We start from the raw sequence: 16,100 nt of genomic DNA, 5'->3' as shown, positions 1-16,100 counted from the left end.
CGATGATGGGGGCGAAAGCGACTCCGAGCCCCTACCCGACCCCCTGGGGTCCTCGGACCAAGATGGCTCCATGGAGGGCGTCAAACTCTCCACCACCCTGACCCCAGAACAGCGCCATGACTGCCGGCAGCTGCTGCAACCCTTCGCTGCCCTCTTCTCTCTCACGCCCGGGGTGACCCCCTGGTGCGTCCACGATGTGGATTCCGGGGACAGCCCCCCTGTGCGACACCGCGCCTACAGAGTGCCCGACCGGGTCCGAGCCTGCATACAAACGGAGGTCTCCAAGATGCTCGCCCTCGGAGTCATCGAGCCATCCGACAGCCCGTGGGCCAGCCTTGTGGTCTTGGTGCCGAAGGCCGCCGCCCCCGGCACCCCCCCGGAACTCAGATTTTGTGTGGACTACAGGGGCCTAAACGCAGTCACCAAGACCGATGCCCACCCCCTGCCACGGGCAGACGAGCTGATCGACCGCTTAGGGGCCGCCCGCTACCTAAGCACTTTTGATCTCACCGCTGGGTACTGGCAGATCAGGCTCACCCGCGGCGCCCAGGAACGATCCGCCTCTCCACCCCCGATGGGCACTACCACTTTCGGGTGATGCCCTTCGGTATGAAGAACGCCCCAGCAACCTTCCAGAGACTGGTGAACAAGGTCCTGGCCGGACTAGAAGCCTTCAGCGCGGCCTACTTAGACGACATTGCAGTCTTCAGCAACCACTGGGCCGCGCACCTAGGACACCTCAGAGAAGTCCTGGCCACTCTCCAAAGGGTCGAGCTCACGATTAAGGCCAGCAAGTGCCAGATCGGTCAAGGATCAGTGACCTATCTGGGCCATCAGGTGGGGAGTGGCCAGGTGGCGCCCCCCCAGTTGAAGGTCGATGCCATCCAGGCGTGGGAGCCCCCCGCCACCCAAACAGCTGTCCGGGCCTTCTTAGGCCTCACAGGCTACTACCGGCGATTTATCAAAGACTATGGCAGTATTGTGGGCCCCCTCACGGAGCTCACTTCCAAAAAGCAGCCCAAGACGGTGCACTGGACACCCCGCTGTCAGACCGCTTTTGAAACCCTCAAGGCGGCAATGTGCGCTGCCCCTGTACTACAGGCCCCTGACTACGGCAAGGAATTCGTGGTTCAGACAGATGCCTCGGAGTACGGGGTTGGGGCGGTCCTCTCCCAGATGGACACCGAGGGCCTCGACAGACCTGTGGCCTTCATCAGCCGCCGACTGCTGCCCCGAGAACAGAGGTGGAGCACCATCGAGCGGGAGGCCGTCGCCGTGGTATGGGCTCTCAAAAAGCTCCGGCCCTACCTTTTCGGCACCCACTTCCGAGTCCAGACTGACCACCGGCCCCTGCGATGGCTAATGCAGATGCGGGGCGAGAACCCCAAATTGTTGCGATGGTCTATCTTGCTGCAAGGGATGGACTTCACCGTAGAGCACCGGCCCGGCAACGACCACGCCAATGCCGACGGCCTATCCAGATTCTTCCGCCTCGGCGAGGAGAACCCCCAAGGAGATGGGTGACTCTCCCTGCCTTCAGCTGGGGGGGACGCTTGTTGGAGCCGGCCTCGTGGCGTGGTCCTGTTCCCCCTCGCCAAGCCGCACGAGGTCCCCTGCACCTCGGGGCTCCTCCATTTTGGATTGTACGTGACTCTGCGCACCAGCCTACGTGACCCCGCTCAACCCGGCCTCGGCCCCAGCAAGCCCCGACATCAAGGCACCAACAACTGGCCAGGGGGTACCACGTGACCACTTCCCCACTCCCGGTGGAGGGCAGTATCGATGGGACCCCCAACTGTCCTCCCACACCTCGGTGCGATCGCCCCACAGCTCTCCTGGGCCTGGCGCCTCTCCTGCTGAGCGTCTGGCCGCTCCCGACCCGGCCTCTCCGCCCCCCCGGGCGCAAGGGTCCGGACATCAAAGGGCTCCAGACCTATATCTGGGGCGACCCTGCAACAGGACAGCAGTTGTATTCCGGAGTCAAGAGCCCTGCTGATCGAATCGCGGCTGACCCTACGGAGAAAGACTCATCCTGGAACCACGCTCTGAGCCCTGCTGACTACGTCGCGGCTCCACCGTGCTTAAAGACCTTCACGAACCTTTGGGGCCCTGCTGATGCTGTCGCGGCCCGACCTTGTTGAACTTGCCATCAGAGCCCAGCTGACCTCGTCGCGGCTCGACCGAAGCGGACCTACCACCGGAGCCCTGCTGACTGTGTCGCGGCTCGACCCAAGCGGAACTACCACCCGAGCCCTGCAGACACCGTCGCGGCTCTCCACGTCCGAGCTGCTTTGAGACCGGCACCTGCCGCTCCGGTCCCCGGAGCCACCTTCGGCCTAACGCAAGGTCTGGCGCAGAGCTTCCCCGTACCAGGCTGGTACTAAGACTGTCCCGCTACCCTGTCCCTACAAAGACATTGAGACTCTTTCTGGATCTCTCGATCCCCCTGTAAATATTTTGAATGTGCTACTATTGATAAAGTACCTAGATAAGCAACTGATACGGAGTCCTGTGTGGTGGTGTTACTGGGCCTAGTACGATCATAGGAGAAAGACCTCTCCTAGGAGGCTTCTCAGCGGTGCTCGGCTATAACTTTGCGGTAGGAAGGTGCCCCGGAGTGGTCCCCCTGACTCCCCGGTGGTCCTCCCTCCAACATGTGGCTTGACACCAAGCTCTCGTTTGAGCAGCACACCAGGCGAGTGGCAGGCACATGCTTTGGAGTCCTGCGTGGACTGAGGAAGACCCTGGACTTGTTGCCTACCACAGCCAGGAAAACCATGGTCCATGCCTTGGTGACATCGAGGCTGGACTATAGAAATGTAATTTACCTGGGAGAAAATGTCCGCAGCTCGGGGACACACTAGCCTAGTGTAACCAGGCGCTTTATAAACTTGACTATTATTATTATTATTATTATTATAATCTGGTAAAAGAAGCTGCTTTACATTCCTTCAAGACTTAGCCTGAAGGCTGCTCTCCATAGCTACCACTAGGATAGCTTTCAATAAAGGTTGTCTTTAACCATTCACCATAAGGGGTTGTTTGGACTGATACAAGGTGCCCACTATAACTAGTGGACAGCATACATCAGGCCAACTTCTCACAGTTCCCTCCTCTGGGTGCTCTCTCTGGCTGTGTGTGTGTGTGCACTCTCAGGATATGTGCTCTCACAATTTAGCTGTGTGCAATGCCCCCCTCTGGGTGCTCTCTTTGGCTGTATATGTGTGTGCTCTCTCTCCAGCTGTGTGCAGTGCCCCCCAGGGTGCTCTATCTGGCTCCGTGTGCTATCTCAGGAGTCATGCTCTCCCTCACAATCTGTACGCAGGGCCCCCTCAGGGGGTGCTCCCTGTGTGTGCTCTCTCTCTCCAGCTGTGTGCAGTGCCCTCCTCAGGGTGCTCTTTCTGGCTTGTGTGTGCTCATTCAGGTTGTGTGCTGTCCCTCTCTAGCTATGTGCAGTGCCACCCCGAGGATGCGCTCTCTGGCTGTGTGTGCTCTCTTAGGCCGTGTACTCTCACTTTCCAGCCGTGTGCAGTTCACCCCCCACCCACCACTCCCACCAGTTGTGCTCTCAGGCCATGTGTTCTCACTCCCCAGCTGTCTGCAGTGCCCTCCTCGAGGGTGCTCCCTGCTCTCTCCAGCTGTGTGCAGTGCCCCCTTAGGGGTGCTCCTTGCTCTCTCCAGCTGTGTGCAGTGCCCCCCCCGGGGTGTTATCTCCCAGGCCACGTGCTCTCCCTCGCTAGCGGTATGCAGTGCCCCCTTGGGGGTGCTCTCTGTGTGCTCTCTCACTCTCCAGATGTGTGCAGTGCCCCCTCTTGGTGCTCCTTGCTCTCTCCAGCTGTGTGCAGTGCCCCCCCCCCGGGTGTTCTCTCTCAGGCCACGTGCTCTCCATCTCTAGCGATATGCAGTGCCCCCTTGGGGGTGCTCTCTGTGTGCTCTCTCACTCTCCAGATGTGTGCAGTGCCCTCCTCGAGGGTGCTCCCTGCTCTCTCCAGCTGTGTGCAGTGCCCCTCGAGGGTGTTCCCTGCTCTCGCCAGCCTTGTGTAGTGCCCCCGGGGGTGCTCCTTGTTGTCTAATTGTGTGCAGTGCCCCCAGGGGGGGTCTCTCAGGCTGTGTGCACCCATCTCTCTGCCTGTATGCAGTGCCCCTCGGGGTGCTCCTTGCTCTCTCCAGCTGTGTGCAGTGCCCCGGGGTGTTCTCTCTCAGGCCACGTGCTCTCCCTCTCTAGTGGTATGCAGTGCCCCCTTGGGGGTGCTCTCTGTGTGTGTGCTCTCTCTCTCCAGCTGTGTGCAGTGCTTCCTAAGGGTGCTCTTTCTGGCTTGTGTGTGCTCATTCAGGTTGTGTGCTGTCCCTCTCTAGCTATGTGCAGTGCCACCCCGAGGATGCGCTCTCTGGCTGTGTGTGCTCTCTTAGGCCGTGTGCTCTCACTTTCCAGCCGTGTGCAGTTCACCCCCCACCCACCACTCCCACCAGTTGTGCTCTCAGGCCATGTGTTCTCACTCCCCAGCTGTCTGCAGTGCCCTCCTCGAGGGTGCTCCCTGCTCTCTCCAGCTGTGTGCAGTGCCCCCTTGGGGGTGCTCCTTGCTCTCTCCAGCTCTGTGCAGTGCCCCTCGAGGGTGTTCCCTGCTCTGTCCAGACTTGTGCAGTGCCCCCCGGGGGTGCACCCTGCTCTCTCCAGCTCTGTGCAGTGCCCCTCGAGGGTGTTCCCTGCTCTGTCCAGCCTTGTGCAGTGCCCCCGGGGGTGTTCCCTGCTCTCTCCAGCTCTGTGCAGTGCTCCCTCGGGGGTGTTACCTGCTCTGTCCAGCCTTGTGCAGTGCCCCCCGGGGGTACTCTCTCGGGCCGTGTGCACCTCTCTCTCCACCTGTGTGTAGTCTTCCCCCCCCCCCCCCCACGCTCCCAGGGGTGCTCTCTCAGGCCGTGTGCTCTCACCCTGACTGTGTGTTTGCTGATTCTAGACGTGGGCTATCACTCTCCGGCCGTGTGAAGTGCACCCCTGGGGTGTTCCCTGCTCTCTCCAGCTGTGTGCAGTGCTCCCTCGGGGGTGCTCTCCCCAGCTGTGTGCAGTGCTCCCTCGGGGGTGCTCTCCCCAGCCGTGTGCACCTCTGTCTCTCCAGCCGTGTGCAGTGCCCCCTCGGGGGTACTCTCTCCAGCTGTGTGCAGTGCCCCTTGGGGGTGCTCCTTGCTCTCTCCAGCTGTATGCAGTGCCCCTCCCCGGGGGGGGTGGGTGGGGGGGTCTTGCTCTCTCCAGCCGTATGCAGTGCCCCCTCGGGGTGCTCTCTCCAGCTGTCTGCAGTGCCCCGAGGGTGCACCCTGCTCTCTCCAGCTGTGTGCATTGCCCCCACTGGGGGTGCTCTCTGCTCTCTCCAGTGGCGGCAGTGCCCCCCCCCCCCCAGGTGCTCTCTCACTCTCTAGCTCTGGGCAATGCCCTCTCGGGGTGCCCCCTTCTCTCTCTCGTCGTGTGCTCTCTCGGATTGTGTGTGCTCTCTTTGGAGGTGTGATCTCCCTCTCCAGCCGTGTGCAGTGCCCCCACTGGGGGTGCTCCCTGCTCTCTCCAGCTGTGTGCATTACCCCACCCCCGGGGGTACTCCCTCCCCCGACGGCTGGTTCCGGGTCCTGCAGTAAAGAGGAAGCAGCAGAGAAGGAAGTGAAGAAGAAGTAAACTCTGAGGCTGGGAGGAGCACGGCCGGGGAGCACCTCGGAGGGGAGCCGAACCCCGAGATCCGAAGCCCTGGAGAGGCGAACCCCGAGATCCGAACCCCTGGAGAGGCGAACCCCGAGATCCAAGCCCCTGGAGAGGGGCTCCGAACCCTGAGACCCGCACTCTGCGGAGTGGATCCAACTCTCAGACCCGAACCCCCGGAGGCAGGGGCCGAACCCCGTGACCCAAACCCTGAGATCCGAACCCCGAACCCCCGGAGACAGGGGCCGAGCCCAGGAACAGAGGGTCCGACCCGGGGTCAGAGAAGCCGAACTCCGGACCGAAGCTCAGCGCAGCCCCGGTGCACGAGCCCTCGAGAGCCCGGGAGGGGCCCCCGAGCCCGGACTCCCCCCACCCCCATGTGAGCAGCATGGACCGGCCGGTGCGGGAGGGGCAGCTCTACATCCAGCACCAGAAATTCGGCAAGGTGAGTGGTAACACCCCCCCCCCCCCCCACCACCATTAATGGTCTCGGACTCCCTCTGCAGGGGCACAGTCCCCTCCCCACACACACATATAGAGAACAACCCCAGGGGATGGCACAGCCCACCTCCCCCCACACACACACATAGAGAACAACCCCAGGGGATGACATAGCCCCCCCCCCCCCCACACATAGGAGAACAACCTTAGGGGGTGACACGTGACACAGACCCCCACACATAGAGAGCAACCACCTGCATTTGTACAGCCCCCCTACCCCCGCATAAGGAACAACCCAAGGGGGTGGCACAGACCCCCGCCCCCACACTTTACTACTCATGGGCTCCCTATGCAGGAAAGTACCTATCACCACATAGAGAACAACCCCAGGGGATGGCACAGCCCCTCCCCCCCGCACACACATAGAGAACAACACCCAGGGGTGGCACAGATCACCCCCCAACACACACACGCGCACACACACACACACTGAGAGCAACCCCCAGCATTTGTACAGCACCTCATATAGAGAATAAGCCCTTGCATTGGTTCAGGCCCCCGCCCCCCCCCATAGAGAACACCCGCATGGAGTGGCACTGACCCCCCCCCCCAATATACAGAGCAACCCCCTGCATTTGGTGCACCACCCCATATGGAGAGAAACCCCCTGCATTTGCTCCGCCCTCCCACCCCACCCCTTTATAGAGAACAACCCTTGGGGGTGGTACAGACCCCCACCCCATATACAGAACAACCCCCGGGGGTGGCACGGCCCTCCCTTATAGAAAGCAACCCCCTGCATTGGTAAAGCCCCTCTCTCCCTACATAATGAAAAACCCCAGGGGTGGCATAGCCCCCCCATTATAAACATTTTATTTTATTTTAAAAGTTTTATATAGCGCTAGCTTGACCCGTAGGTATCAGAGCGCTTTACATACATACTGTAAAGAAAAACAGATGGAAATTGCATTACATAGTAGGCAGGCAGCAAGGAAGCAAATTCAGGGATAGAAAAAAATACAGCGTGGAAGATAAGGTGGTTAACACAGTCCGGTCGCCAACTATCCTTGAATGTCAAGAGAGAGGAGTAAACTCGGCTATTGAAGTCTAGGTTAGTTGACGTTGGTCAGGAAAGTATTTGTTAAGGAGATGTATTTTCAGGTCCCTTTTGAAACAGGAGAAGGAGGGGTTGCATCTGAGGACTCTAGGGAGAGCGTTCCACATCCTGGGAGCGTTGCCAGAGAACGATCGGTATTGTGTGGTTTTCTTTTTCGGTTTTGGAGGAATACGAAGGAGTGAGTTGGAGCTTCTCAGCGTTCTGGATTGACCTGCTCTTACCAGTTTGTTGTTCAGGTAGTTAGGGGCCAGAGAGTGAAGGGTTTTGTGTGTGATGCAGGCCAGTTTGTAAATACACCTCCCTTCCATGGGGAGCCAGTTGAGGGAGTTGAGAGCTGGAGTGATGTGTTCAAATCTTTTTACTCCAGATACGAGTCGAGCGGCCATGTTCAACACTGCCTTTAGAGGGGCTAGGTGAGCTTTTGGAGTCCCTGTTAGGATGGCGTTCCCGTAGTCGATTTTAGAGACAACTAGGGATTGGACTACTGTCTTGAGGTCATCATAGGGAAGAAAAGGTTTCAATTTCTTGAGGAGTTTTAGAGAGGAAAGAGCACTTTTTGCAGAGTTTTTGATGTGGGCCTCCAAAGATAAGTTCTTGGTAAGGGTGATGCCTAGAGACTTAACTGAGTCGGAAAGGACGATGGAGCAGTTTAGGGCGACCAGGTTCTTGAGCCGCTCTTGGATTGGTCGATGGTTGCTTTTTGGAGAGAATAGGATTAGTTCTGTTTTATCTGGGTTGAGCTTTAAGTGATTAGCGTTGAACCAAGTTTGGATCTCGGTTAGAGTGGCATTGAGGTGTTGGATGTCGCTGGGTGTTGGAGGGAGGACCACCGGGGAGTCAGGGGGACCACTCCGGGGCACCTTCCTACCGCAAAGTTATAGCCGAGCGCCGCTGAGAAGCCTCCTAGGAGAGGTCCTTCTCCTATGATCGTACTAGGCCCAGCAACACCACCACACAGGACTCCGTATCAGTTGCTTATCCTGGTTCTTTATATAAAAAGGAGCACGTTCAATATTTACAGTGGGATCGAGTGATCCAGTAAGAGTCTCAATGTCCTTGGAGGGATAGGGTAGCGGGACAGTCTTAGTACCAGCCAGGTACGGGAAGGCTCTGCGCCAGACCTTGGGTGCTGGTCTCAGAGCTGCTCGGACGTGGAGAGCCGCGACGGCGTCAGCAGGGCTCGGGTGGTAGATCCGCTAGGGTCGGGCCGCGACACAGTCAGCAGGGCTCCGGTGGTAGGTCCGCTTCGGTCGAGCCGCGACGAGGTCAGCTGGGCTCTGATGGTACGTTTCAGCAAGGTCGGGCCGCGACAGCGTCAGCAGGGCCCCAAAGGTTCGTGAAGGTCTTGTAAGCACGATGGAGCCGCGACGTCGTCAGCAGGGCTCAGAGTGTGGTTTTAGGAAGAGTCTTTCTCCGTAGGGTCAGCCGCGATCCAATCAGCAGGGCTCTTGACTCCGGGATACAACTGTCGTCTTGTTGCCGGGTCGCCCCAGATATAGGTCTGGAGCCCTTTGATGTCCGGACCCTTGCGCCCAGGAGGGCGGAGAGGCTGGGTAGGGCGTGGCCAGACGCCCAGCAGGAGAGGCGCCAGGCCCCAGAGAGCTGTGGGGTGATCGCACCTAGGTGTGGAAGGACGGTCGGGGGTCCCATCGATACTGCCCTCCGCCGGGAGTGGGAAGGGCTCACGTGGTATCCCCCGGGCCAGGGGTTGGCGCCTCGATGTCGGGCCTCGCTGGGACCGAGGCCGGGTAGAGCAGGGTCACGTAGGTGGTCACGTGGAGTGACGTATAATCCAAAATGGAGGAGCCCCGAGGTGCATGGGACCTCGTGCGGCTTAGCGAGGGGGAACAGGACCACGCCACGAGGCCGGCTCCAACACTGGGAGACTTGTTTTTGAAATAGATTTGGGTGTCATCAGCATAAAGGTGGTTAATCACTCCAGCTTTTTTCAAGATGATTGTGAGGGGCTCCATGAAAAGATTGAAGAGGGCCGGGGAGAGGATCGAGCCTTGCGGGACCCCAAGTGTGACTTTTGTTGGCTTCGAAAGACAGGAGTTGATTTTAATTTGTTGCGAGCGGTGTTGAAGGAAGGAGGTGAACCATTTTAGTACTGTGCCATTGATGCCGGAGCGCTTCGACAAGGTCTCCAGAAGCGCTGGATGATTTACTGTGTCGAATGCCGCAGATAGGTCAATAAGGATGAGTAGGCAGGCATCACCTTCATCTAAAGCCTTGTGAATATCATCAGAGACGTTGAGCATAGCTGTTTCCATGCTACAGCCTTTCCTGAATCCTGATTGAAAGGTGTCGAGGAGGTTGAACTCATCAATGTGCTTGTTGAGTTGGTGGAGAACGCATTTCTCCACCAATTTCTCTCCCTACATTATGAACAACCCCAGGGGTGGCTTAGCCCCCCATTATAAACATCAACCGCCTGCATTGAGACAGCCTCCCCACCATATAGAGTGCGACCCCCGGAAGTGGCACCCCCCTCCCCTTGTAGAGAATAACCCCCTGCATTGATACAGCCCCCCCCCTTTAAAAGTAATAGGCTCCCTCTTCAGTAGCACAGCCAACGCCCCCCCTCCCACATAGAGAGCAACCCCCTTGCATTGGTACAGACACCCCCCGAAACCCCCGTAGAGAGTGCAAATCCCTGAGGTGGCTCAGCCCTCCCATACATAGAACCCCCTGTGGTACCCCCCCCCCCACAGAGAATGTCCCTGCAGCCACGTTCAGTGCAGCCATGATCCACCTTATTATACGGTTTATCGACCTCAGAAGGATGGACGGCTGAGTTGAAAAGCCCCTGCAGTTGCACCGAGGCATACTGCATCCAGTAAAAGGGGCACCCCTTGTATGAAAAAGCCTCATTCATTAGTGCAACCCCCATAACAGAATACAGGCAGCCCCCCCCCTTTACAGGCTCCAACCCTCGCTGCCGTGACACAGGCAACCCCCCCCACAGGCTCCAGCTCTCGCTACTGTGACACAGCCAATCCTTCATACAGGCTTCAGGCCTCACTGTATTCACACAGACAGTCCCCATACAGGCTCCTGCACTCGCTGCAATGACACAGACAGCCCCCATACAGGCTCCAGCCCTCGCTGCAGTGACACGGGCAGCCCCCATACAGGCCCAGCCCTCGCTGCAGTGACACAGCCAGCCCCATTCAGGCTCCAGCCCTCGCTAATGTGACACAGGCAGCCCCCATACAGGCTCCAGCCCTCGCTGCAGTGACACAGGCAGCCCCCATACAGGTTCCAGCCCTCGCTGTAGTGACACAGGCAGCCCTCCAATGTGAAAAAAGTGAACACCGGGCACAGTGTGTATTGCACAATAGTCGCAAATCAACTCCCAATTGAACAAGAAATATTTCAAATTACATAAACATGATTACGCATGCCTGACAAACATATATCTCAATTTAGTAAGAACAAACAAATGGATATGTTTATAATATATCTTTTTTTAATTAATGCAGAAAGTTTTTCTTAAAATTTTTTCATTTTCAATCTTTTTTTCCTTTTTTTTAAAACGGAATAAATTCTTTTCTTAATCAACAGTTACATTCATGGATACCAATAAATTGAATTGTAGTTTAAACATGATTAATTTTTCATAATAAATTTACAGTGCATGCCTATATTGCTACAATTATTTCTAACTTATTGGACTGTGTTTAATCCTCACTAATCCTAGAAGGGTCAATAATTAACAACAAAGTAGTGCAAAATTATTTCTTTCATCAGATTTCATATTCTGTGAATATAATTCAACATTTTAAGCCATCACTTGACACTTGGTTTTATAGGTGATAGGTTGACACATAGGCGGTCGAATGACACAACGCGTTTCGGCTAGGCCTTCGTCAGGAACCCGCTCTGAATTTACACTACATATAGAAATCAATAACAAAAATAAAAAAACATATATTGATTAAAACCAAACTTGCATAACTGGGAGTTAATATAGCAATCACTGTTCATTGACATTACCTAAAAGGTATTGATTATGTGTGAATTTACATATCCTGTCCTAGGTCTCTGAAACCATACTGACAATGTTCACTCCTGCTGGCAGAAGAAGGATTTACCAATAGGATTTACATGAAGTTATTCTAGCGGATAAATATTTTCAATTATTTCTAAACGTGGAGTTCGGGGCCCAACTATTTTTTATTCAAGCTCTACAACCACCTAAATCGTAATGTACCTCTACGTGTGTAATCTGTCTTGTAACAAAAGTCTACTCTTTTTAATATATCTAATAGAAGTGTATTGTACTAACCCTCTTGTCAGTAATCGTTCACGTTCTTAACTTCAATTTGTCCGTACGCTTCAAATTGTGTTGTTCCACTTGACAATAATGTGAACCATGACTAATTTAAAGAAAGGAAAGATACATATGTATATTATAAACAGGCTACTGAATACTATGCTATAGTTGTAATATGTCAACGATTTTTACAAGGATCACTCACTTTTATGGGACGGTACTCAGGACGTCGATATGGCTCTCAATATAAAATGTATTACGCCTAGGGTGGCCAGTTATATCCTATCTTCATAGGAGCAGTTGGATCTGGGGGTTGAAATATATGTACATATATCTTTTACTATCTCCAGTAAAATGAAGATAAACTAAAGATCAAGCCTGCTTTTAAGAGCTACACGATATTCCTAATGCTGTAACCAGTAATTATCTCATTAACTATATTTATATATTTACACCTGATATCAGTTCTGAAAGGTCGTGTTGTTCAAACTAATATACAACATTTCGATTTATACATCTGCATACTATCTGCAAAGCATACTTTCAATTGCTACTGACTTTCATTTATTATCTTATTGATTTACCTTTATATTTCAAATGTACATACCTTAGTTCGTTTTATGTTGTTAAAGCAAAATTTAATGGTCCAGCACCCAAGAAGCAACAGATATTAGACATTTGTACATGACATGAATAAATGTCGACAGTTAATCTTTCAAGAAATGGACTTTCAGCAGAGACGATTCTTGTCTTTTTTTGATCCTTTATTCAGAAATTTTCTTTCAACATATTAAACAGACCATAGCCAACGCGTTTCATCCTCACGGACTTCTTCAGGGCTATAAACAATACATATATATACATAAAATTAATATACATTATTTACACAAAATTTCTCATTTTATATTACACTATGTACAGTTCAGACAATCATTGCTCATGATTAAAAAATTTTTATAACTATAACAGTTCTTTTAGCATGAAAGAATAAAGCAAAAGTACTCATAAATAGTTATTTCCTTCTGCCCATTTCACAATACATCTCCTATGGGATCCTAATCACTCTGCTGAATTCCAAATTACAAAAGAGGAACAATTATGTATGTAATATTCCTAAAGTATTTCATTTGTTTAAAATTCATGGACATTTCACATCAACACATAATCTCATATTAGAGCATCTCAACAACCTTGGCTAGAGTAGTGAAAAAGTGCTATCAATTCCCTCAGGCTTACCATAAAATAGTGGCTTTGTTTTTCTGTGGTCTGGGCTCTTTCCTTACGGTTGTAGGTAGTCTATTTGCTGTATACGTTTTATAATATCTAACAAAAAAGATATTATTGTTTGTTTACCATTTTATATAAAAGAATTTCTTTAGATCTTTTTAGACACAAAAGTATATATACACAGGCTTCGTGGTGTTATCCACCAACAGACTTCGTGGTGTTATCCACCAACAGATGATAAAGTTAGGATATGGGGATTTTATATTATTTTTTAGCTTTCAAATTTCCAATTTCAATTACAATGAATATTCCTACCTGACAGAGTGCTCAGGCGATTGAAAAACCAGTTCCTTTTATTTTTCCCAGTTTGTTAGATTAATCAGTATCCGCCATTCCTCAGTCAGGGATTATCTATCCAAGGATAAATAACAAAGGTAATTTGCTATCCCATCCATGATAACCATATGCCTAGATTACACATATACCATTACGTGTCTCCCTGGTTATCCACTTCTTTTTACGTCTCCTTTCTATTTAATGAAAACATGCTACTATGTTGCTATCTCAGCTTGGATATAATGTTAGTCCAAATATTGGTTATAATCAAACTTTTCGTCCCAAATCTTTATATAGATCTAATTTAAACACGCTCCTATCACAAAATTATTTTGGCTAAAGCCCCTCTTTATATGAATCTAATATAAACAGGCTCACTAGGCTGTAGGGAATTCTATAGTAACACAACCCTCAATTCCAAGGTGGGTATATTCCCCTCAATAATATATTCCAAGATTATTTTGGCTGAGAAAAGTAAATAATGGAAAAATCAATATAAATTTAAGAACAAAAACAAGTTCCCTAATATGCCACTTATTCTCCATTAGTCTTAGTTTTCCTAGTTTTTAGTAACTCCCTCGTTGATTCCAATATTTATATCTATAGGCTTACCTTTTCATTTTGTATCTGCCGGCTACTCGCGTGGCGTCATTGTTACAAAAAGAAGTGTGAGTATTCAGTTTAAATACCCCACTCTGAACGAGATGCACAGCACCTGTGTTGGATCGGTGCCTCATTCATTAACGATTCCTGATTTTGGGCGCCATGTTGGAATGGATAAATTAACATACTTTAACCTCATTGTTTGGAACTAAGAAGATCTTATTCGTCATTCCATTAATTTATACAATGCACTCTTGCACTAATACATTTCAAGCCGCTTCCTATTTTTAAACCGAGAAATATCTCGGCATCTTACGTTATCGTATCGTACCTTAATGATTTAGAGTTTTGGTCTCCATTTTGAAATGGGATTGAGTCTAAGATAATCATCTTCACCCAGCACCTGTGTTGGATCGGTGCCTCATTCATTAACGATTCCTGATTTTGGGCGCCATGTTTGAATGGATAAATTAACATACTTTAACCTTATTGTTTGGAGCTAAGAAGATCTTAATCGTCATTCCATTAATTTATGCAATGCACTCTTGCACTAATACATTTCAAGCCGTTTCCCATTTTTAGACCGAGAAATATCTCGGCATCTTACGTTATCGTATCGTACCCTAATGATTTAGAGTTTTGGTCTCCATTTTGAAATGGGATTGAGTCTAAGATAATCATCTTAACCCAGCGCGAATCCCGGTTTTAATCGGAATTCAATGCACCTCGCCGCCTCGTCCAATAACTATTTCTAGTTTTGGGCGCCATGTTTGAATAGGTGACTTGTCATATTCTATCATCATTGTTTTACCCAAGAGGATCTTTTTCGTCATTTATCGTACCTTAATGCTTTTAGAAATTTGGTCTCCATTTTGTAATGGGATTAAGTCTAAGATAATCATCTTAATCCAGCGCGAGTCCTGGTTTTTATTTGGAATTTTTGTTTACATCTTGCCGCCTAGTCCAATAACTATTTCTAGTTTTGGGCGCCATGTTTGAATAGGTGACTTATCATATTCTCTCCTCGTTGTTTTACCCAAGAGGATCCTTTTCTTTTTCGTCATTTATATAATTTATTTAGTGCACTCATGCTCACTCCTGAATCCCAGCTATAATCAGAGTTCAATGTACCTCGCTGCCTCGTTCATAAAGTATTTCAATTTTTAGGCGCCATGTTTGAATGGGTGACTTACCCTATTTTATCCTCATTGTTATACCCAAGAGGGTCTTTATCATAATTGCTATAATTTGTTTAGTGCACTCTTATTCAAATGAATTTATTTCACCCACTGTTTTTTATTCCAGAGATATGCCAACACCTTTATACAGTTATTGCATCGCCCTTAGGCGATTTTACATTTTAGTCGCCATCTTGGAATGGGTTTAAGTCAATTAAGGTTTTTTTTGTGTAGCCATCTTGGAAAGGGTTTGGGTGAGTTATAAACGATTTATCACAGCTTTATACGGAATCCTATGCATCTCTGTTCAATCACCATCTTGATACTGGTTTACATAAGTTATAATCAACTTATCCCAGCTTAAATCGGAATTCTATGCACCTCTATTCGATCTCCGCTTTTTAATATAAGTATAAGATGGTCAACTTAACCAGGCTTGAATCCCAGCTATAATCGGAATTCAGTGCACCTCGCCGCCACGTTCATTAGTTGTCTAAAATTTTTAATTTTATGGGCGCCGTGTTTGAATAGGTAATTTTCCCTATAAAAATTTTTTAATCATGAGCAATGATTGTCTGAACTGTACATAGTGTAATATAAAATGAGAAATTTTGTGTAAATAATGTATATTAATTTTATGTATATATATGTATTGTTTATAGCCCTGAAGAAGTCCGTGAGGATGAAACGCGTTGGCTATGGTCTGTTTTAATATGTTGAAAGAAAATTTCTGAATAAAGGATCAAAAAAAGACAAGAATCGTCTCTGCTGAAAGTCCATTTCTTGAAAGATTAACTGTCGACATTTATTCATGTCATGTACAAATGTCTAATATCTGTTGCTTCTTGGGTGCTGGACCATTAAATTTTGCTTTGGTTGTTTGAAGTGTGTAGCTTCAGGAGATTTAGAGGCTTTGGATCTCCGGTCATTAGCACCATTTATTTAAATAATCTCACTAGGGATAGGTGCGGTTGTGCTTTGCCCCAAATCCTCTCCTTTTCTAAACAAATCGTTTTATGTTGTTATTTACCCCAGGTGACTCTTTTTGATTTTATCGTATTTTGTGATCAAATCTGTTCTTCTGCGGTTAATGGTCTATTCCATCCTCCTAGTTGGTAACATGAATATATGTATTTTAATTAATGCCATATATTACATAATTGAGTTAAGCTAGTATGTATCAATATTCTGACTAGGTGGTTGTACAATGAGAATATCCTCCCCAGCTTATTTTTGGTAAAT

General features: G+C 50.1%; 1 protein-coding gene across 2 annotated transcripts in view; it reads left to right on the top strand.

The window, feature by feature from the left end:
* The first annotated feature begins 5,380 nt into the window (after nucleotides 1-5,380).
* DOK1 (docking protein 1) overlaps nucleotides 5,381-16,100 on the top strand; it is a 313,371-nt gene continuing 302,651 nt past the window's right edge. For both annotated transcript variants that reach the window (XR_014978268.1, XM_085642983.1), the window contains exon 1: nucleotides 5,381-6,122. Coding sequence is in view for 1 of the 2 variants with exons in the window: in XM_085642983.1 (XP_085499109.1) it covers nucleotides 6,066-6,122 (57 nt within the window). In the remaining variant the exon portion in view is untranslated. The remainder of the gene's footprint in view (nucleotides 6,123-16,100) is intronic.

Source organism: Triturus cristatus, chromosome 2_2 (genome assembly GCF_964204655.1).
Source record: "Triturus cristatus chromosome 2_2, aTriCri1.1, whole genome shotgun sequence".
NCBI lineage: Eukaryota > Metazoa > Chordata > Amphibia > Caudata > Salamandridae > Triturus > Triturus cristatus.
The sequence above is the reverse complement of the archived record's forward strand: the minus strand, read 5'-3'. Positions and strand labels throughout refer to the sequence as shown.